Below are 21,282 nucleotides of genomic sequence, written 5' to 3'. Positions count from 1 at the left end.
TCAGAGCCCGGCGATAAGAGTCTACGAAGTCGCTAGAGGATGCCAGACGAGTCTATAATAGAGCCCGTTGCAGACCAGACCATCCGCCATGTCACGGCCCACCATCCTTAGGGTGTCCGAGTAACTTTTTATGCAGCTCCCCTACAGATGATGGCTATATAATGGCGCGATTCGTATGCTCACCAAACATCCAACAGCAGGCTTGACCGCAGGATGGCAACTACAAACATATCACATCCCTTGAGACAGCGGGGCCAGGACCGGTACGGCCGCTCGCTGCTCCCATACGAGGATCCTCGGTGGGTGGACGGAGTCTGAGTTGTGACAGAGCAACGGCCGAGCTGCCTTACAATTTAGACCTCGGCCAAAGCTCTCGCGAACCTTTGAGCTGGTAAGGCCGAAGCGCAGCCGTTTTCCACAACTCTAGCCGGGGGTGCGCGGCTAGAAGAGGATTTCAGCGGATGAAATAAATAATCACCAGAAACCCGCCAAGTTCTGGAGAGCATCTCAGTCATACGGCGTTGCACATTTCCGGCACTAGACAAACAAGAAGGGCGGGCACGTATCAATACGTCCCCGATGGCAAGGCTTGATCCGAGCGCAGCCTCCCGAGATATAGTCTTGTCCACCTCTGTGTCTCTTGACCTTGCTCATAATAGACTCTGGCCGGCCGGATTAGCACCGGACAAGATCGGGTTTGACGTCATGCAGAAAGGTAGCACAGTACTCCAGTATGTTGATGGTCATTGTCATCTTGAACCGCAGCCATTCTTCGAAACTCTAGAGGTTGGTGAAACCAACCGTCAATCACTCTCCTGGAAGCCCATGCCTGTCAGCAGTGCCTAGCCGTTTTTAGCGCACAACTGCACCCAATATGCAAGGCGTCCAGCGTGTAACCCACGGGCCTCACAGGCTTGGCTGCTTTTTTTATTTCCTCTCTTGGACAATACCTACCTGGACGGGACTGCAACACCTCCCGGCACGTAACAGATCGAAGAAGCCAGACAGAGGAGGGCACAGCGCCGCATCTAGATATGGACCTAGGCCTAGAACTAGACTAGGACATATTCTAGACCTAGACCTAGAGGCTGGTGGAAGAAATGTCGGGGTACGGGATGTTTTTCGCGAGTCTGCGGCTTCCGCGCGCCTGGCAAGCCCTTAGACACCACATGGGCGCGCCCACGGCACCGCCTTGTACCTCGACCAAGGCCCGTCATGCTTTTCCTTGGATTTGCGTGTGCCACATGAAACACTTTGCACCTCCCAGAAAGGCTTGATGGAGGAGGGCCTGGTCACCAAGGGGGGGCTCAGCTGCCCACTATCGGGCACTTGAGAAGCCGGCCTCGTGACTGTCGGTTCCCCACGTCGCCCCTTCGCCATTGTCAGCCCTGGGGCTATAGAAAAAGAGAGAACGCCCGTAGGACAAACTCATATGTGTTGCCTCGGGTCCGATGATGGGCTTTCGGTGGGCCTTTCTACTACTGCTACAAAAAGGAAAAGCAGGCAAAAAGGAAAGCGCTTGATCACGTCGCACGCTTGACCTGTGTTCTCCGAGGAGAAGGAGCCCTGCCAGACAGCACCGGACAGCCTCGTTGATGCCGTCACCCCGTCTCAGCTCCCGGCCGACTCCCGCAGTCGTCATATAAGGAGCCAAAGACGCCGTCAGGACTCTCACACCGTATGATTTATTGATCTCCAAGCATTTGGTGCTATTTATGATTGGCGCCGACCTTCATCCCACCTACTCGGTGTTATCCGTTCGTGAGCATGGTACGTCTCCCATACATCATGGGCCCCCTTTTCGCGGCGCCTCTTGCAACCTCGTCTCGAAAGTCGCATCGGGCCAGTCTCGACCGGCCCCCCACCCTTTCTCTCTTTTCCCCAGATTTCCACACCCTGTCGCCGTAGCTCAGTGACAGATATCCTGGCCCAGCTGCGAGTGCGGACCGGTCCGTCTCCATGTCCATGCCAACCACCCCCCCCTGAAATCAACAAAACACCATCACATTCATGGGCATCCAATGACGCATCTGATTGTTGAAGATATCTACGACAATTAGCAAAGAACGGCTCGCTGATTGCACTGTGCCATGCTCGTTTAGGGATCCATCGACAAGGATATATCTCGTTATGAGCTCACAGCGGTTTACCGCCATCCGGCGGCCAAAGCCGACATCGTTCTCGTGCATGGCCTCAACGGAGACCCCGAGAAGACATGGCTGTCCAAGAATGGCGTTTTCTGGCCTTCCGACCTGTTGCCGGTCTCGCTGAAAAACGAGCATGCCAATGTTTTGGTGTACGGGTACAATGCCGACGTTTACTCGACCCGGAGGGACAGAAGCCCCAGCGACAACTTTGTCCACCAGCACGCGCAGAGCCTGGTGACGTCGCTCACACAGTACCGGAAGAGCGAGGGGACGGAGCGGAACCCTATAATCTGGGTGGCGCATAGTCTCGGCGGTATCGTCACTAAGAGGGCGCTACTCTACTCAAACGACGTCCGCGCTCATCACCAAGAAGACTTCCGGTCCATCTTCGTGTCCACATACGGCATCATCTTTCTCGGGACACCTCACAATGGATCAGACCTGGCCATGTGGGGGCGTGTCCTCCAGTACATGTCGGATGCCATCATCCCCAGAAAGTTCTTTGAGACCGAGTCGGTGCTCATCAGGACGCTCAAAAAGGACAACGAGACGCTCCAGCTGATCAACAGCCACTTCTTGGACATTTACCAACGGTTCAGGATCCACATGGTCCATGAGAATCACACGACAGACGTCAAAGGAACGAAGTGAGTGCCGCTAAAGGGTGAATTCCGCAGCACGGAGTCCGCACCCCCTTGTCCTGCCTTGTGCTAACCTGATTCAGGGTTCTGATTGTAGATGCCAGCTCAGCCGGCCCCCAGCTTCCCGGCGTCACGTACTACGGCATCGAGGCAACCCATTCGGGCATGTGCAAGTTTGACAGCGACCATGCCCCCGGTTACCGAAACATATCTACGGCCATCCGCGAGTGGGTTGCAGACGGCCCAAACGTCATTCCTGTTCGCTGGGAGGTGGAGGAGGACGATCGACGGCTGAGAGCCGATCTCGAGAATTTCGAGCGTACGAGACCATATGTAAGTACCGTCGGCCCCCCCGTGTCACCCGTACGCCTGCCATACGCCTGGATTTGCAACGTCTCGTGGCCATGGCGGGGTCGAACATGTCCGCGCCCTACCCATTTCTGCTGCAGCCGCGATGGTTCCCATCTAATATTGTCTGTTTACTATGACTAGGAAAGAGCCATGTCCCCCAGCCCTCACCGTCAAGCAATCGGTAGGTTCCAGTCACCGTCCGGCCATAGCTGGTATAATAACTCGCGGCGGCCCTCTCCCCAGCTGCTGGTGCTTGATAGAGATGTTGAGGAAGTGGACGACGAGGCGGATCGAGTTGCTGCTGAATTTCACCCATACTAGAGGCGCATGGACTGATATTTTTTGGATTTCTTGTAGCAGAGGGCAGTAATGATAAATCTTCCCATCATTCTCCAAAGCCTGTCGAGACTGCGGCGCCTGTCTGGGTACCATCTGTGCTGCCTGAAACCGCGGCGCTAGTCCGCAGCCAAGACCACCGTGTGCTCGAAACGTCTCGCCGGCGGCAAGACGAGCCCCTTTTCATTCACCCAGAATCCTTCCGCCCCAACTCGTTCTTTATTGGCCGCGAGGACGAGCTGCGCGGGCTCCACGATCTGCTCATGGACCGCAAGCGTAGATCCGAGGGCACCTCGGCCGTGCTGGTCCAGTGTCTCCCCGGCGGCGGCAAGACCCACCTCGCCCGCCAGTACGTGTTCCAGCACAAGGATGACTACCCGGGTGGCGTCTACTGGGTGCGAGCTAAGTCCCGCGACGAGATGGAGTACTGGTACTGGCGCATCGCCAAGAACGAGGCGCTCAAGGGGCTGGTTGAGCAGGAGGACGTTGAGGAGCTGCGCGACCCCAAGCGCATCGTCGAAATCGTCCGCAGGTGGCTCAGCTCCCAGTCGGGCTGGCTGATGGTCCTGGACGGCATCCAGTTCGACATCCCAGGTCTCCACGAGTTCATCCCCGACGCCCGCGACACGAGCCTCATCTACACGTCGACAGAGCGCGCCGTGACGGGCGATCCGCGCTTCGACAATCCCCAGGTGATGGAGCTGGGCCTCTTGACGGCCCAGCAGGCCCAAGACCTGCTCTTCCTCGAGATGGACAAGAAGCGGCCGTGGACGACAGATGACCGCATCAAGGCCCTCGAGCTGGTGCAGCTGATGGGGCGGCTTCCCCTGATGATACACATTGCCGCGCAGTATCTCAAAGCAACGCGGGAACCTCTCTCTCGGTACCTCAAGTCTTACCAGAGCCGCCCCAAGGTAGGGGGGCTGCCGGCGTACAAGGCGGTACGGGAGCAGCTCGAGCACCGGGGAAGAACCGCGGCGCTGAATCTGATGTCGCTCCTGGCCTTCTTTGACCAGCACGTCCCGGTTGGGATGGTGACCCTCGGTATGTTGATATTCGGTGCCGATCTGTTAACAGTGTGATATGCTAGTTGCTAACCATCTATCCCCGACCAATTAGGTCTTTCGGCCCTCGACAAAATCACCCCCGTCAAGACAGCCGATGCCTCGCACAGGAAAACAACACTTAGCAACACATTGAAGGTCCTTATCGCATTTGCCCTAGTCGAGCGGACCGAGAGCGATGACATATCGCCGTCGAGCTCCCGCAGCTCAAGGCAAAGCTTCGACAAACATGCCGATTACCTAGACCTCCTTCGGATTCACAGCGTGGTGCAGGCCTTTTTTGTGGACACGCTCAACGAGCACCGTGAGGTGCCCTTCTGGCTAGAGCGGGCGACAGCCATCTGGTCGAGGTCGTTTGACGAGGCGGACAAGCGCATCAGAGAAGACCCTCGGGTTGGTCTGCCAGACGACTACCGGCGCTTCTGTATCCACGGACAGAAGCTGCTGCAGCACCTGAACAGGTTCGAGAAGAGGTCGCCCGAGCTGCTGTCCCGGGCGAGAGCCGAGGTCGAGAGCCGTCTTGAGAAGATACAGGGCCAGATCGATTGCCTGTCGCAGGCCGTCCAGGCGTACATTGTTGACGGATCTGGCGAGGAGCCTCCAGCATCTGTCTTTGACAGATCCAGCAACATATCTTCAGAAACCGACTCGGCAGCGACACTGCCAAGTGGTGACAGCCGTGGCAGCCAGACTAGTTGGGAGGTTGACGCTGACGAGCCGGAGCAGCCTCTCCCTGCCGCGTACGAAGCGTCCCCCACGGAGCCTTCAGATTGGCAAGTGCCGTACCCCAGCAAGCTGCTAATGCCGCCAACGCCAGACATTGACGACGATGGCGACCAAAACACGGTCGCTTCATCGCCTCCCTGGACGCCACCGGTTGGAGGCAACACCATGACAACTATACACGTGGTGGACAATACCGCGCCGTACCTAGATGACCGTGTCGGGAGCCAGGACTACGAGGACTGGCAAGAGGTGGTTCCGCACCACCGCGTCATCAAGAGACACGAGTCGCGGCGCTACCACGATCGGGCTGGCGCATGGCGAGACAGCACTGTCAGCGATCCCCGGGTCGGCATCAGCCAGGAGATTGCTGTCGGGTCCATCTCGAGCCGGATAGCCACCCCCGTGTCGCCGAGCAAGGGCCGGGTAACCGCCCGAAGCGATGCCGAGATGGAACTGAACAAGATAAAGCAAGCATCACCGCTACCACCCCCAGAGCCTATGCATGACACGAGTGGTGCAAACTTGTCACGCCCGCAATATCTTCTGGGGCGGGGCAGCTATTCACAGGCCCTCGCCAAAAAGACTCCTGAAACTGAATTCGAGATGCTTCCGGCTGAGTTCTCCAAGGGACTGATACAAGTCCTTTCCTCGCCCAAGACCTGGACGGTGGCGACTGTGAAGAAGTTGAAGGAAAGTGTGCTTCCATCACTGCTGCCCACAGACCCAGCACCACTCGCAGCCGCATCTGTTTCACAAACCCAAACTGCGTATGAGGACGACATCATCGTCCCCCCGGGCCCCATATTCAGGGGTAACCGCACAGCCAACTCGAGCCCGGCGAGTCGCTTGTCGCCGTTCCAACCACCTACCTTCTCGGCACTCCCGGCCGAGGCGGTGGCCGACGAGCTTGCTCACCATCCGGGCGGCGGCTTACCCCTGGTTATCCGCCGTTGGGACACGACTGTGCACCATCCGGGCATGAGCCGGGTTGACTCGTCTGGCGTGGAAGAGTGGATCGACCCTCTCTCGTTCTCATACCCGTCGGTGCTGCCCCGGCACGACCATCGCCGCCAGCAACACCACACATACGGAGGGGCAGGAGATCTCGCGCTTCAACACCGGGCGCAGCAACAGTCGGCCCAACACGCGTGGATCCGTCCCGGACTCTCGGGTTATTCGTCGCAGCCTATGACACCGACGCCGTCTCACCGCTCCTCGTCCATAGTTACTAGTGGCGGCCCACTCCACGACTTTGCCCAAGTTCCGTCGTCGCCCGGGTCCGCGTCGTTCCGTTATAGGACACCGGCAACACACCACTCGTCCCCGCTGGCAGGGACGAGCCCCGACAACATGAATAGCAGCAAGGTGCATCACCCCGCTGCCGGTAGCGGAGCCACGCGCCTGCCGTTCCCGTCGTCAGGGGCTGCCAGTAATCGGCGCCGAAGACTGTCGTGCACAGAGACAGAGCCCTCGCCGCGCCTCGACGCTGCCTTCCCCGACGTCGACACGAGCTACCGGCGGTGGGAGCAGCTTCAACAGAACCGCCCAGCCGCTACGTCTACGTCTTCGTCTCCATCCCCGGCGATAGCCCCAGGCAACTTTGCACGTCAGCAACAGATCAATCTCGGGAACCAGTCACGCGCAGCCGCCCGATCGCAGTCGCACTCGCCGTCACCGTCACGGTCTCGCATACCTCTGCCCAGTGTCCAGGCGCAGCAGCATCACGCGCCACATCACCTCCTCGCATTCGCCATACCCCAGTCTCCCAAACAGAACCACCAGCATTTCGAGCACCAGGCCGAAACCAGCAACAGTGCCTGCGCCAGCCCAAGTCCACGCCCACTGCCACCAGCAGCGGCAGCGGGAATCCTAGTCAGTGACGGCCATAGCATCGTCGAGTTCAGCAGCAATAACAGAAACATAATCAATAATAATAAGATTGGCAAATACCCACAACCGCGCGCGCGGAGCGTCCCCGCTGGCCCCTCATCCTCACCTCCATCTCCACCGGCCGGAGGCTTAGCCACAGCCGCTGGTGCGGGCGGTGACGGCGCTGGCGGACGCGGCCGTAGCAGCAGGAGGGCGTGGGGCCGGAGCAGGGGCAGAGATAGGGACGTGCCAGGCGATAATAACATGGGGAAGTTGCCGCTAGCAGCAGAAGCTGGCGAGGGCAGCGACAATGCCCCCGACGGGCACTACAGCCATCTAGGCATCTGGGAGTAGATGTACGGAATATACACGCCCCCGGCTGACTTCTACGTCACTCGCGTCGCCAGACGAGAGGACCGTGATTCTTTCTCATTCATGCACCCAAAAACCGAGGTTGATGTCTTTCGTTCTTCGTTTGTTTATTTACACACACACACACACACATGCATCGACGGCGTCATATCATGGAATTTGGTCCTTTTGTTCTTTTTCCTTCATGACATTCCTTTCGTCTTTGTTTCGATTCTGGTCCTGGCTGCGCTGCAGTAGGTCATCATGATATGTATTAAATCGCATCACATCGCATCGCATCACGTCACATCGCATCGTATCAAATCGCATCGCATCGCATCACATTAAATCGCAATCACCATCACTTCCTCGGGCATATAGGCTGCGCGCCTAGGCAAGCAAGGAAGAGACACATCTCAAGAAAAACTAGCGGGATGAGATGAGACGAAGACACCCTGCCGACAATGAGCAGAGCGGGGCCTGTTTGCATTCCCACTCACTATAAAAACGAAAAGGGGGTTTGGTCTGCGTTGCTGCTTGGGACTAATAGTTTGCGGCAACTCCGTTCATGTCTGTATATGGGGATACATGATACATATATATAACAGCGCCGGAACAGCAGGTTTAAGGGGATGGGGCTGGGAAACGACGGGCTGCTTAGTATAAGGCGGCATCTTATGCCTGGCAGAACAGGGTACATGTATCTAGGTATCTAACTGATCTACGGTACGGTAGCTACTAGGCGGGTAGAGGCATCTTATCGTCTGTAATAGCGAACACGATGCTGCGCGCTCCGGGAATGGCGCCTTCCCCCAACTCTCCTCATTTGATTTAGCGCGGCCATTCCATCATCCCCGCGACTTACGCCTAATAAACATAAATAGAAATCCCTCCCCTGGCGTCTCCTTCTTGTATTAAAGGGAAAAAATCCCGCCAACGTTTATGTGCCGATACGAACCCCACCGCTTGCTCGTCAGCATCCAAAGGACCGTGACGCCCAACACACCTTCGGGCACCGGCCTATCGACTGCCTCGCCGGCGGCTGTTGTCTAGCTTTGAATGTAACATGCAGTGCAATTCATCCACAGGAGGCCCGATAGATGTCGGAAGTTTGAGATCTGCTCAGAGGCGTGCTCGGTTGCGTAGTCACAACGGTCCTGGGTGGTTGCGCCGATGCGGATCAGAGGTCTCTGCAAGATTTGAGTGCGCCTTTGCGCCATGCGACTTCAGCCCACACCACATGGCATCTTCGGTATCCGTACAGTAACGGTGTGATTTCGGCCAAGGTTGGCCCTTGTCACACATTGAAGCGGGCTTTTCCCCGTCCGCCCGCTCCCCACAATTCCCACGTAGGCCCGCCGCAAGACAGCAGCCTCTTGTAAGTTGTCAGAGAGTCTGCTCAGCCGGCATTGTGGGTTTTTCTTCCGCTTATTGGGCATGACTGCCGCAGTCTCTTAGTGCCAGGCAGGCCTCAGCGGCCCTGATTCGTCCTGCCATCCATAGAGGACCTAGCTATTGGAAAACGTGCTGGTCCAACGCCAGGGCAGTTTTTTCCCCCTGCGCTTGTGTGTACTCATGAAAGGGACAACTCAGTGCCCCTAGGCCCGGTCGGTCATGTAACAGCGCTGAGGCAGGCACCCGAGAAAGGAGTCACCGTTTCTTCCCTCGTGTCTCTTGGCCGACCGCCGGTCCGCCCTTCGTGATATCGCTGGCCTGAGCGGATTTTGCGCCGGAGCACCTCCAATCCGCTGCCATCTAGAAGATTCATATGGGGGGGGGGACAGGGGACGGGAGCCAGGGAAGTCCTGGAGCATTGCTGCCCAAGCTGCCGCTACTCCTCAGACCGCACCGCCGACTGGGAACACTTTGACGGGAAGAGTGTCTTCGCAAACTCGCAAACTCATCCTCAGCCGCTAGCGGCTCTTTTGTCTCTCCTGCCTCTTTCCGCCGACCCGCCCGGCATGCCCATGGGGGGAGGCGATGGGAACCCTGTAGTATAATGAGCACGAAAGCAGTAATGGCAAAAGTATAAGATGGGGACTTCGGTCCGACGCCCAACCTGTTTCCGCCGCCCCTGTGGATATTCGTACTTCCTACCAGACCCAATTACCTACCTTCACTTCCACTGAGTGGCCCAGTCTCGGAGCTCGGACGGCAGGAACCTCGAAACCAGCCAGAAACCGGCACACACTACTCGAGTCAAAAGGCCGTCTTGAAACTTTCTACTACATTCCTTTGCCTATCTCGGGTGTCCGTACCTGCCAGCCCATCTTGCCTCCGGCCTCGATTGATCCCGTTGATCCCGTCCACTTGGCGCTGCCGCGCTCTGCCTAGTCGCACATTTTTTCCTGGGAAGAGACCGCCCCCAACCTGTCGGGCGCACCTCTTTCGGCTGCAATACTTTAGGTTCGCTGCAGCCCGTTGAGCCAGGCAGATTCCGTGCCAAACAATCCTTGAGAATAGCACTGGGCGCAAAGATACCGGATAGGTAGCCAATAACCTAGGTATTGGCATCGGCCAACTGTTCACGCAATTGCCTGGTCTTTTTCTCCGTGCTTTTCCTCTCCAAGTGGGAATCGCATAGGCTGCACGAACTCTGCACGAGATTTCGAATACATTATTATCATGAAAACCAACCGAAGTCCTTTAACATCTCCTCGTTGGAGGTTCATTCTTTGGGTGTTGACGCCCTGAGTCCCTTCGCTCACACAACCTTACACCCCTCCTTTTTCCCCCGCCATTATTACCCCACGCCCATTACACCAAATCGATAAGAAAAAGGGCATTGGAGGAACCACCTTGGATTTTGAATTCGCCCCAGATAGACTGAAACGCTGCTGGCACCACACCAAATCCTGCCTGGGTCGGCAGATCTCGAGGAAGAAAATGCGGCCGACGACGCCCACTTTGAAAATTCCTCGAAACGTGGGACCGTCGTCGCCGCCACAGACACCCACGACGGCGTTGCCTCTCTTTGGTGGACACAGCCTTGGTGGACACAAGAGCCACCCGGCGCCGCCCATGGCGCCGCCCAATCCTCTCGACCCCCGCCGTCCGATGATGTCCGTGACCAGCGGCGGTCGGCCGGCGGACCGTGGGCCAAATTTCAGCCACCCCCGGCTCGTCCGTCCTGAGCAGCTGTCGCCCCGGTCATCCACCTCCTCAATACCATCGTCTTCAGATTCGGAAGGCGGCTCGGCGAGTCCCCTTCGTTCCGTCACATCGCAGCGGGCGAAGACGGCTCCATTAGCACCGCGGGCTAGGACGGGGCGCGTCGTCACCCACGCAGCATTCACCGTGGAAGAGATGAGCGATTTTGGCGACAGCGACGACGAGCGTGTCGGCGTGATCCGACCTCATGCCATCGAGTACGCAGAGTCGGACCGCAGTCGCTCGCGATCACGGAACCCCCCCGAGATTGATCAAACAATCATGCAGCATCTCGGCAATCTCAATTGCAGTGATGAATCGGATCTCTCCGACATTGACACTGTGGAGTATCAAGACTTCCTTTCGAAGCGGCGCGAGCAGAGGCGGCACAAGCGCATGACATCGGGCAGCATCGGCAAACGCACGATAAGCGAGAGCATCGGAAGCGACACGGACCGTGAGGATCTCAAGGCCTTTCTCGGTGCCGAGGAGGTCGGATCAAGCGCCCGCCGCCTCCGCCGGAAAACGGGGGACAGGCGAAGCCTGTTGTTCCAGGACCCGCCACCGCCGAGAATAGAAGAGCTCGAGGAGCCAGACTCCAGCGAAGATGAAATCCTAATCAGCGAGACTCTTGCACGCGAGCTTCCGTATTACCAATACGTCAGCATGGAGATTGATTCGCCATCGCCATAATGAGCTGCACGGCAGTTTGGCGAGTACGGGCTTCAGAATAAAGCCTTGTCTGCTCAACTAAGCGGTGGTTTCCTTCTTCTGCTGCATTGATGATGACGGCAACGATTAATGATGACTAAAATTATGGCGACCATAAGAACAGCCCGTGATGAGAAGGAAGTCCATTTCGGCGGGATTCTATGCATGTTCTGTTCCATTCGGGTCATTTTCCCCGTCAGTCCCCGGAACTCAGCGACGGGCTCGAAAAATGGCCATGACACCAGCAGTTGGTGAACCAAATGGCGACCGAATGGAGAAGAGGCGAGGCTATGACTGGCGGGCAAGACCTGGCTAGTTCTCTGCATTGCCAATACGTTTTTGGTTTGGGTGATGATACCCTATAGACTTGGTCATCGCATTTTCTTTCATGTCTCAAGTTCCGTACCACGTCTTTGAGGGACAAGCAATGTTTACATTTCTTCACAATCTGGGGATCGGGACATACATAGATTTTCCACTGCAATAGACGAAGCTCTCGTGGGCTACTGATGCATCTGATTTTGTCAACTTAATAAACGACGCTGGGTTAGCATCTTCGAGGAAAGATACGGAGTAGAAAAATGTCAATGAAAATGGTCACCGGAAAATTGCCCTCCCGGCAATGTTGGACAGTATAGGCGTCAGAAGTCTATTTCGCTGCCCAAGTGCGAATCTGCGTCTAATGGTGAAGATCAACTGTGCGGAGTGTTGTCCGCCCCGTATGATGCCCCAACTATAGACACCCTACCTCAATGAGATACCTAAATTAACCCTATACAATTTCCTGCGTTGTTCTTATTGTGACCTTTATACCCAGTGGCCCTCACTGGCGATAGAACCTCAAGTTTTAGGTATTACCTATAGCCAACCCAGTAAATCGGAACAGATGGGAACGAAAACCTACCTTCTAGTTTCTAGTCTCTTTTTTGGGTGGTTATAACAGTATTATTATTCCCATTATCAGGAATACCTAAAGAATTTTGCGGTACCAAGTGACAAACGTTAGTGGATTTGAGTGCAAAGAAAATAGAAAAGGTACCGAGCAAGGTACCCATAGAACCGTCCTATCCTCACACTGCTCCCCACCGTGGCTGAGCGCCACAGTAGTGTAGAAAGCACACGCCGGGGTGGCCAAGACACCTCACCCATCCAGCCACTTTCCTCTACAGAAATGCGGGGCTACTCGATCGCTTGTCGACAACCATCAACGACGAGCGTCGTTGCTTCGTTTTTATCATCCCCTGACTCGTCCTGTCTACTTTCACCACACTGAGCTCCGACAAGGAAATAGACAGGGCCGCCTGCCTACACAGCTTGGCGTAGTCGTGGCCGTGGTCTTTCTTCTTCTTCCCCCTTATTCCGCCTCGGTTCTCCCAATTTCTGTGCAATTCTGTCGTGTCGTCCCCAGCCGAAGTGTGCCCACGCACCTCTCCTCCCCGTCTCCCGAAGACCCGAACCTGTTAGACCGACTACTCGGCCCTAGCCCTAGCCGTTCGGTTCTGCCATTATGAATCCGACCCCTGGCCCTGGCCCAGTGGCCGAACAGGCTGGCGGCGCTCCAAATAGACCTCCAGGGACCCAGATGTACCGGCCCGAATCGATGCGGAACATGCCGTATCTCTCAGACGAAGATAAAGTGAAATACGAAAAAGGGTTGACAAGTTTGTGGAGGAGGTTTGAAGCATCGGCTCCAAATTCTGCCGAACAGGCAGATGCCAAGAAGAAAATCGTCGAATTCGGCCGGATGCTCATGTCAAAGCTCCATCAAATGCGCTATCACCAACAGCAACAGCAGCAGCGGCAACAGCAGCAGCAGCAGCAGCAGCAGCAGCAGCAGCAGCAGCAGCAGCAACAGCAACAGCAACAGCAGACTCAGCAATTGCAGCAGACTCTGCAACAGCAGCAGACTCTGCAGCAACAGTTGCAGCTGCAGCAGCAGCAACTGCAGCAGCAGCAACTGCAGCAACAGCCGCAGATGTTGCAACAACAGGAACTGCAACAGCCCGGCCAGGGCGCTCAAACGGCTCTTCAGCAGCCACAGCAGTCTCCCGTTGCTCCTCCTGCAGTCCCTGGCGGATCTGGCAACGGTTTACACGCGAACGCTCAAACGCCTGCGGCGAACAGGCTCCAACCGCCCAAGGCAGCGGTTAGCGGTCCGTTCCCGCAGCAAATTTCTGCCAGTATCCTCAGCCACGTCAATGAGTTGGTATTCCAACCCCCCCCTACCGTTACAGAGAAGGAGAAGTGGATCGAGGACATGAAGACAAGATATGTTCGGGCACTTCAACAAATAGAAATTACCAGAAGCCAAATCCAAGCGCTTGGTGACTCGGCCACGTTGAAGAACCTCTCCCCTGATGAGGTGAAGTTGCGGCAGGAGGAGAAGACGGCGATTACCAAACAGCACAATGTCGCCATAACCTTCGTGAAAAGTGTCCGGGCGTCATGCCTTAGCAGTGCCAGCCAAAAGGCCCTCGCAAGCGCCGGCAATGCTGCGCCAAACTCGATGACTGCGAATGCTTCACGCCCACAGGGCCAACATTCTGCGTCTGTAGGAGTTGGGGCAGGTACTCGGCAGCAGCCAGGTCCGGGAGTTAGCGGGGCGCCTGTATCGACAGCTTCAGGCGGGCCGATGCAAAATCCTACAGCCGCCGTCACAGCCGCTATTGAGGCCGCGAAGAAGCAGCAGCTGGCCGCAGGTCGAATGCCTGGCGCGAACGGTCTTCCTGGACCGCAACAGGGTCCGCCGCCGCATCAATTACAACAGGCGCAGCCTCAAACTCAAACACAGGCGCCGGCAACAGCTCCCCAGGTACAAGCTCCACCTACCCCTGTCACCCAGCAGGCGGCCCCTCCACAGCCTGCGATCGCCTCGCAACCACCGGCTCAACAGCCGCCATCAGCACCCATAAAAATCGAGCCAGGTACACAGCAACCACCACATATTCCTGCACCTCTCAATACGGCTCTAGCAGCTTCTAGTGTTGTTGGTATCCAGTCAAGCGGCACCCCCACCCAGAACTCTGCTCGCATTCAGACGCCCCAGTCTGCCACACCTACCGGCGCCAATATTCGCCCACTCACGCATGCCGCTGCCATTAACCTCGCCGCCCAGCAACGCGCTGGCTCTCTCCCTGGACCCGTTGGTGGCGCTCAGAGCGGTACTCCGTCTTCTGTACAGGGCGGCGTCATAGGCACCGCGCAACAAGGCCACCCCCACGCGCACCCACCTCAGCAGCAGCCCCTCGGGCAAGCCAACCTAACTTCCAAATTGCCCATCCCCAAAGTTCTCCCGGAGAAAGCTACCCAAATGCCTACCCCGGTCCCAATTATGGGTGGAATAGGAACTTCTCGCCCCAGCTACAGCGGGGGTGGTGGTATTGGTGGAGGAGTCATGAATCAGCCCGCCCTTGCCAAGACCCCGGCCTATCAACTTGAGGGTGAGGGTGAAAGAGTTCTCAACAAGAAAAAACTGGACGAGCTGGTTCGTCAAGTCTGCGGAGGAACGGCTGAGGGCCAGGAGGGTAATTTACTGACCCCTGAAGTTGAAGAGGTGAGTTGCACCTTTTTTTGGTCTTCTTTTCCAGCTATTGCGTTTTCGTGGTCCGGCTCCCTTTTCCCCCTTTAGATCTCTCTCAGAATTCATAACCGCTAACGTCATGTAACCGACTAGTCGGTGCTCAACCTTGCCGACGCCTTTGTTGACGGTGTTCTTAACTCGGCCTGCCGCAATGCCAAAGAAAGAGGTTCCAAGGTGCTGGAAATCCGCGATATTCAGCTCGTTTTGGAGCGTAGTTATAATATCCGTATCCCAGGCTATTCCAGCGAAGAGCTACGCACAGTGCGCAAGGTGCAGCCTAACGCGCAGTGGATCAGCAAGATGAGCGCGGTCCAGGCAGCCAAAGTGATGCCCGGAAAAGGAGACCTGTAACGAAACAAGCAATCTCAGCCCAGCTGCGGCGGCAATTGGCTCAGAGTTAAGCCTTTAATCGCACAGAAGGTAGCCTAGTAAGGAGCACATCATTTTCGTGTATTTCATTTTCTGGGCGAATTCACGATGGCCTGGGGGCTTAAAATAAAGAATGACATATGGCTTTTCTTTTCTTCTAGCATTCGGCGTTTGTACGGATTCGGCCGGGTTCAGGCGTCGTGATATCAGGGGGTTTTCTCTAATTTTTACATCCCCCCAATCTTTGTATGTCTCTGGGTAAGAATGGGCTAACTCCCAATGGTTACCGTGAGCAATTATGGCGATTCTGCACAGTTTCTATAACTGTTGTCCTGTGCTGCCTCGATAATGCTCTGTTGTCTTCGGTTCCGTTTCGTTTTGCCAGTTTACCATTTCATAGTTGAATGGAACCCTATAACCACTTCTCTGTTCTTGCTGCGGCTTTCGTTGTTCTTCTATTCTTGGAATTCGACACAGCGGAAAGTATCGGGGGCCTTCACATGTCTTGATAGTGTTGCAGGGCCATTGGAAAGTCTGTTTTTACACACGATCACGCACAAACCTTTGTCTCGTAGAACAGTGTGCCGAAGCAAGTCACCGAACTGCAACAAATACACCTTCTTTGTCTCAACTAAGATGCTTCCATACATTTACCGAATACCGTGTGGCTCGACGATCATGGTGAAACAGGCGTTGTCTGTATTGTATGTATAGAAGCGCGAAAAATGTGGCTTATCCTCAATCCTAACACGGAACACCAATGGCCGCATGTGCACTGTCCGCTAAGTCATCAGCAACGTAGGCAGGTATGTACCTTAGTACTGGTTGCAATTAGTGCGGTTGGGTATCTCGGGCCCCATCTGCACAAAGGAGGTGCTCCTCTGTTTGACTGTGTATTGGTGGCAACTATCCGTAAATGGCCAGCCACGCGACCTTGTTCGCGATTTAGTGCGCCACCGAGACCAAGATTCAGTGCTGAGGCAAAGAGAAAAATAGCAGTAAGAGCAATAAATCGTGAAGTCAATATCTTAGATAAGTAGGTGATTTTAAGGGCGTTTATTGTGTCTACTGGGAATAGTTTAAGGTAGAGGTGCTTCAGCACAATCGACAACGTCACAAATTGACAAAGCGTCCATCGTTAGTGGAGCCAAGTCGCTTGCAGTTGCGAAGCGCCGAGCTCTTCCCTAGAGATCTGACTGGGGGAAGCCGCATCCAAAGGTACCTAGGTACCTTTTTCTGCTCTTCCTTTTCGTGACTGGCGCATGGTCCGTGCTTGAGGTACCTTGTCGGACCAACCATTTTTGGCGCGTGCAGCAGGTACCTACCTGAGCAGTAAGCTCTGGCCGCGCTACGTACGTCCTTCGGCTGCCTTCCAAGAGCTGCGCTTGGCCCGTGTCCCGTGTCCCGTTTGGCGACTGACTTGACTTTCTTACTCAATCCTCTGCCCGTGTTCAAGCTTCTCGATCATCTCCTGCATCAGCCTGCCCGACAAGCAAAACCAAACTCGCAGTTCCCATAGTCGAACCGGACACCGGCAGCAGTGATAACTTTTTTTATTCTTTGCCGCCGGCCGCTGTACCTAGTCGTTTTCGCCGCGCTCTACCTTTGAAAAACCGCGTGTCGGCAATCCGAAACCAAGGCTGCTAGCGAAAGGCCCGTTGGACCTGGCCAACTGACTGAGCGCGCTTCGCGGTCCCGCACCCACGCATCATCACCTCCGTCCTCCCCATCCCCAATCATCCGTCTCGGACGCGGTGAACCGCCAGTCGGAGGTCAGAGCCGCAGATATGCCCGGCAAGACGCCTGATAAGGAACCCGTCGAGAACGGCGGCTACAGGGGCGGAAAGGAAATCGAAATGAAGGACAACGACCTGAAGCCCAAAGGCAAGAAGACGACCAAGGACGGCGATGACGAAATGACGGTGGTGGTACCGCCATCAAAATCATCCAAGCAGACGTCGGCTCCGCCTCCAAACGATGGCGACGGAGACGTCATCATGGATGACTTGGAGAAGGTCGGTGACCTCGAGGTCAAGGTCGACCCCGTCGTCCAGACCATCAATGGTGTGTTTGAACTTCTTCTCCCCCACCCCATCCCGGCACGCCTCGTATATTCTAACCAAAGCTCGCTCAACCAGATATCAAGGGAAACTTTGCGCTTCTTGAACGTGCCGTCGTGCTGTTCGACGCAAGATTCACTCTTCGGGCCCTGCGGTCTATCTCGTCCATCCGGAAACGACTGACAGCGGACATCGTCGCCCAAGTCATCTCGGAGACGTATCACTCGTCTTCCCCCAGCAGCAATGTTGCGAAGCAACTACTGCTCGCCGTCGGACGGCCGGACGTGCCTCTTGGCCGACAACCAGGACCCGAGATGGAGATAGATATCGAGCCCAAGGCATCAACCAAGAACGGTGTTAAGAAGGAGACCAAGGAAATCATTGCTGAAATTGATATCTTCCTCGGAGTACTCACGCAGGTTCTTCTTTTTGACTCGAAACAGTTCCAACTCGGTTTCAAATTCTCTCGATTCCTGTCAGACCTGGTGCAGTCGCTCAACCGCCGCACTCTCGATAGCCTCTCCGCTAAGGTGTACTTTTATTACTCGTTGTTTTCTGAGCAGATTGCGCCCCATCCGCCCTCTCCCCAGTCGCTTATTGTCTCCATCCGGCCAACCCTTCTTGCCGCCCTTCGCACTGCGGTCCTTCGGAAGGATGTGGACACGCAAGCTTCCGTCATCGTTCTCCTACTCCGAAGCTACCTCCTTACATCGCATATCGCGCAAGCGGATCTCCTGGTCTCGCACACCCAGTTCCCAGAAAACGCCGCCAACAACCAGGTTGCACGCTTTTTGTATTATCTGGGCCGTACCCGTGCAATCCAGTTACGGTATACCGAAGCGCACGAGCACCTGACGGCGGCGACTCGGAAGGCGCCTTCGAGTGCCTGCGCACTCGGCTTCAGCCAGACTGCGACCAAGCTACTTCTCGTCGTGGAGTTGCTCATGGGTGATATTCCTGATCGTGCTACCTTCCGACAGCCGACTATGGAGGCAGCATTCCACCCCTACTTCCTTCTCGTGCAGGCTGTGCGTGTTGGCAACTTAGAGGATTTCGAAACAACGATTGCCGATTATGCCGACATCTTCCGTCGCGACAGTACTTATACCCTCATTTTGCGTTTGCGCCAAAACGTAATCAAGACTGGCATACGTATGATGAGCTTGAGCTACAGCCGTATCTCGCTGAGGGACATCTGCATCCGCCTCCACCTGGGCTCTGAAGAGAGCGCTGAATACATTGTTGCCAAGGCAATCCGTGACGGTGTTATCGAGGCTACTCTGGACCGCGAGAGGGGATTCATGAAGAGTAAAGAAGTTGGGGACGTTTATGCAACGCGTGAGCCGGGCGAGGCGTTTCACGATCGTATTCGTGCCTGTCTAGCACTGCACGACGAGAGTGTTAAGGTATGTTTGCTCCCCGTTTGCCGCTTACAGGATGAAAATATTGACATGAACTAGGCTATGCGATTTCCTATGAACCAGCACCGTCTCGAGCTGAAGAATGCGCAAGAGGCCCGCGAGCGTGAACGAGAAATGGCCAAGGAAATCCAGGAAGGCGATCTGGACGAAGACGACCTCGGCGGCGAATTCGAAGGCATGTAATTACTAGGTTTGCGGTGTGCTGCTTTCATTTCGCCTCCTTTCCTGGTAAACCTTTGCCACATGGGAGGAGACAGGGAAGTGGGTCCGGAGTTGGGAAATGCATCCCGTCCAACCTCTGGCTCAATGGTCTGGTTTAATTGGTTCCTAGAAGAACCTTCGCAACGGTGGTTTTTTTTTTGACTCTGAAAGAGAGAAAGCGTGAAGGGGGAGACTGTAGTTGGCTTAATCACCTTAAGCGGCGGACATGGGAGGTGGACAGAAAGATGACTCTCCAAAGAAAGCTGGAGACTTTGGGGTGCAGGCTTAGTAGACTTGAGATCCCCGTGTATTAGATATTGTTGGCACATTATCATATCCCACGAACAAATGATATTTTCTTTCTTCGTGCTATCTCTCTAGTCACTCGGGTTGGAGCAACATCTAAATCCCTTGTTCTCCTGGAGCACTGATTCAGTTTCTACATAGGCATCGTGTGAAAATTATTCCGGAATATAAATGTTTAATAGCCAGTATGTGGATAATCTAGGTGGATGCAAATGGCCTTTGTGTATTCGTGTAACTCGGAGAAAGTGATGTGCGTCTTGATTAGAGGCAGTACAGGTTCCCGAAAGACACTCATCGGCTCGGTAGAGATCGAGGTATATTCGATTATATTTATGTGTATTTCGTAATTCTTCTATTTATGTATAAAGTCTTCCCTATCAACTGTTGCCTCAGGGCCGTTCTCTTTATTACCGTGCTACGTACGGATATATATATTAAACTTCTTCCTCCAATCACCAACCGACCGGGGACCCGAATTCGTGAGTTTGAGGCTGTCCCGCAAGCACATAGTCGAGCTTGGGCATTGACGCCGACCGTTCAGCCCACTCAGAGGAGGCCAGTCAAGCATGGAGTGAGATTTGTGCCCCGGAAACTATTTGGAAGTCTACTCGTTTTGACGACCAAAACTCACCAATTTTCCTTCTCTTGCGATCACAATGGGGCCGCCAGTGATCACCTCTCCGGCTTCGCCTAGGCCTGGTTGGACTACTTGTCCTACTCTCGTCCTCACCCTCGCTATCACGACTCGATAGTTCCCTTTTCCTAGGCACTTCTAGATATTGAACTTCGCGATCCCATGCAGTCAAGGTTTGGCACGGACTACGGAGCCAACTCCGAAATTCGTGCAGAAACAAACGGGAGTGATCACGCCCGAGGAAGTCGGCCAGCATGTCTTCAGCCTGACCAGCACTGTCTTGAACGTCGACTGTCTTAATGATGGCTACGATATACTCGAGGAGAAACTCGGCATTGTTCCTCCGACGAATTTGTTGGTTCTCACTCGAGATACTGGATACGTCGTGATGCGAATCGGATAGAAACGCAAATACTTGCAGTTCTCGACGAATCCATAGCCGCGCCCGGGATACCAAATGAGGCGTACTGGCGAAAATAGCGGGTGTCGGAGCCGGCCGGTATTGCGAAACTCGATTGGACCCTATATCTGAATTTGAGTTTCAGCATTTCGCTAAACGAGATGGAAATGACGACGCTCAAACAAGACGACTTACGCAGTGAGTAGAGTTGGTGGCGATAGACACGGCGTCGACCCTGAATAGCCTCGTCGGGGCTGCGGGGCGGGCTTGGAAGACGGCGTCGTCGCTGTGAGCCCCGGTGCAGCTCTGCCGCCCATGATAAAGCCTCTGCGTTTCGCCTACTCGGCGGCTGACTTGATGGGCCTTCACCCTCCGAAGATTGGTTCCTGGGGGCGTTTGGGACATGGAAGATGCTCTCGCTAGTTGGTGTACCTGCGTAACGGACCTTGTAAACGGTCGATTTGCAGAGAGGGCATTCCGGGCGTTGTTCGAGCCAGCTAAGCAGGCATAATAGATCAAAGTTGGAGTGTGTGCATGGGAGCGCGCTGCACGGCTCTGATATGGCGTCAAGGCAGATAACACAGCAGTCGGGAACATCTCCATCGGCGTTATCGTTATCGTTGTCGAGGTTGTTGTCGGCCGTGGCCCTGTCTCTTGACGTGGGGATCTCGGCAAGAGTCATTTGGAGAACTTGGGCTTGAATATCAGCGGCAGCGCCGCTGGCGGTTGCCCGCATCTGCTCCCGCGATTTTGGCGCAGAAATCAGGGCGAGCGATGCAATTCAAGTTTGAGGAGGGGCATCGAGATCGTAGACAGAAGTACTCTGTACAAGAGATGCTCTCACATTTACCTACCGTTCAATCAGCCGTTGAGGAACTGGTATGGAAACAATCCGGGTTCCACAATTCCTCGACCGGGGTGGGGATCGGCAAGACAGTTTGCGGGGTGCGGGGCTATCCAAATTC

General features: G+C 55.3%; 5 protein-coding genes across 5 annotated transcripts; 4 read left to right on the top strand and 1 right to left on the bottom strand.

Annotated features, from left to right (window-relative positions):
* Nucleotides 1-1,767: 1,767 nt before the first annotated feature.
* Nucleotides 1,768-7,488, top strand: B0T26DRAFT_677503 (uncharacterized protein; the record flags this gene model as incomplete). The annotated part of the gene is made up of 6 exons (XM_060440108.1): nt 1,768-1,770; nt 2,103-2,794; nt 2,872-3,121; nt 3,288-3,320; nt 3,538-4,519; nt 4,595-7,488. 6 exons carry the CDS (start codon nt 1,768-1,770, stop codon nt 7,486-7,488), a joined length of 4,854 nt encoding a protein of 1,617 aa, XP_060294451.1.
* A 2,883-nt stretch (nt 7,489-10,371) lies between these two features.
* B0T26DRAFT_650354 (uncharacterized protein) lies at nt 10,372-11,328 on the top strand (the record flags this gene model as incomplete). Its single annotated transcript, XM_060438170.1, has 1 exon — nt 10,372-11,328. The coding sequence occupies one exon, from the start codon at nt 10,372-10,374 to the stop codon at nt 11,326-11,328; it is 957 nt and encodes a 318-aa protein (XP_060294450.1).
* Nucleotides 11,329-12,853: 1,525 nt separating this feature from the next.
* On the top strand, nt 12,854-15,277 carry B0T26DRAFT_753272 (uncharacterized protein; the record flags this gene model as incomplete). The annotated part of the gene is made up of 2 exons (XM_060445645.1): nt 12,854-14,899; nt 15,020-15,277. The coding sequence occupies 2 exons, from the start codon at nt 12,854-12,856 to the stop codon at nt 15,275-15,277; spliced, it is 2,304 nt and encodes a 767-aa protein (XP_060294449.1).
* A 1,805-nt stretch (nt 15,278-17,082) lies between these two features.
* On the top strand, nt 17,083-18,959 carry B0T26DRAFT_677500 (proteasome regulatory subunit C-terminal-domain-containing protein; the record flags this gene model as incomplete). The annotated part of the gene is made up of 3 exons (XM_060440107.1): nt 17,083-17,359; nt 17,434-18,761; nt 18,816-18,959. 3 exons carry the CDS (start codon nt 17,083-17,085, stop codon nt 18,957-18,959), a joined length of 1,749 nt encoding a protein of 582 aa, XP_060294448.1.
* A 634-nt stretch (nt 18,960-19,593) lies between these two features.
* On the bottom strand, nt 19,594-21,211 carry B0T26DRAFT_857617 (uncharacterized protein). Its single transcript, XM_060447707.1, has 2 exons — nt 20,513-21,211; nt 19,594-20,445 (listed from the first exon to the last, which is right to left on the bottom strand). Exons 1-2 carry the CDS (start codon nt 21,051-21,053, stop codon nt 19,844-19,846), a joined length of 1,143 nt encoding a protein of 380 aa, XP_060294447.1. The 5' UTR covers nt 21,054-21,211; the 3' UTR covers nt 19,594-19,843.
* Between the last annotated feature and the right edge of the window lie 71 nt (nt 21,212-21,282).

Source organism: Lasiosphaeria miniovina, assembly GCF_030549165.1.
Source record: "Lasiosphaeria miniovina strain SMH2392-1A chromosome Unknown B0T26scaffold_5, whole genome shotgun sequence".
NCBI lineage: Eukaryota > Fungi > Ascomycota > Sordariomycetes > Sordariales > Lasiosphaeriaceae > Lasiosphaeria > Lasiosphaeria miniovina.
Note: the sequence above shows the minus strand (reverse complement) of the source record. Positions and strands in the feature narration are given on the sequence as shown.

What these genes read in the sequence shown, in the direction of transcription:
- B0T26DRAFT_857617 (XM_060447707.1), bottom strand. Translation starts at nt 21,053, where the DNA reads ATGCGGGCAACCGCCAGCGGCGCTGCCGCTGATATTCAAGCCCAAGTT. An exon ending in CCACCAACTCTACTCACTGC is followed by an intron (nt 20,446 to 20,512) that starts GTAAGTCGTCTT and finishes ACTCAAATTCAG; the next exon opens with ATATAGGGTCCAATCGAGTT.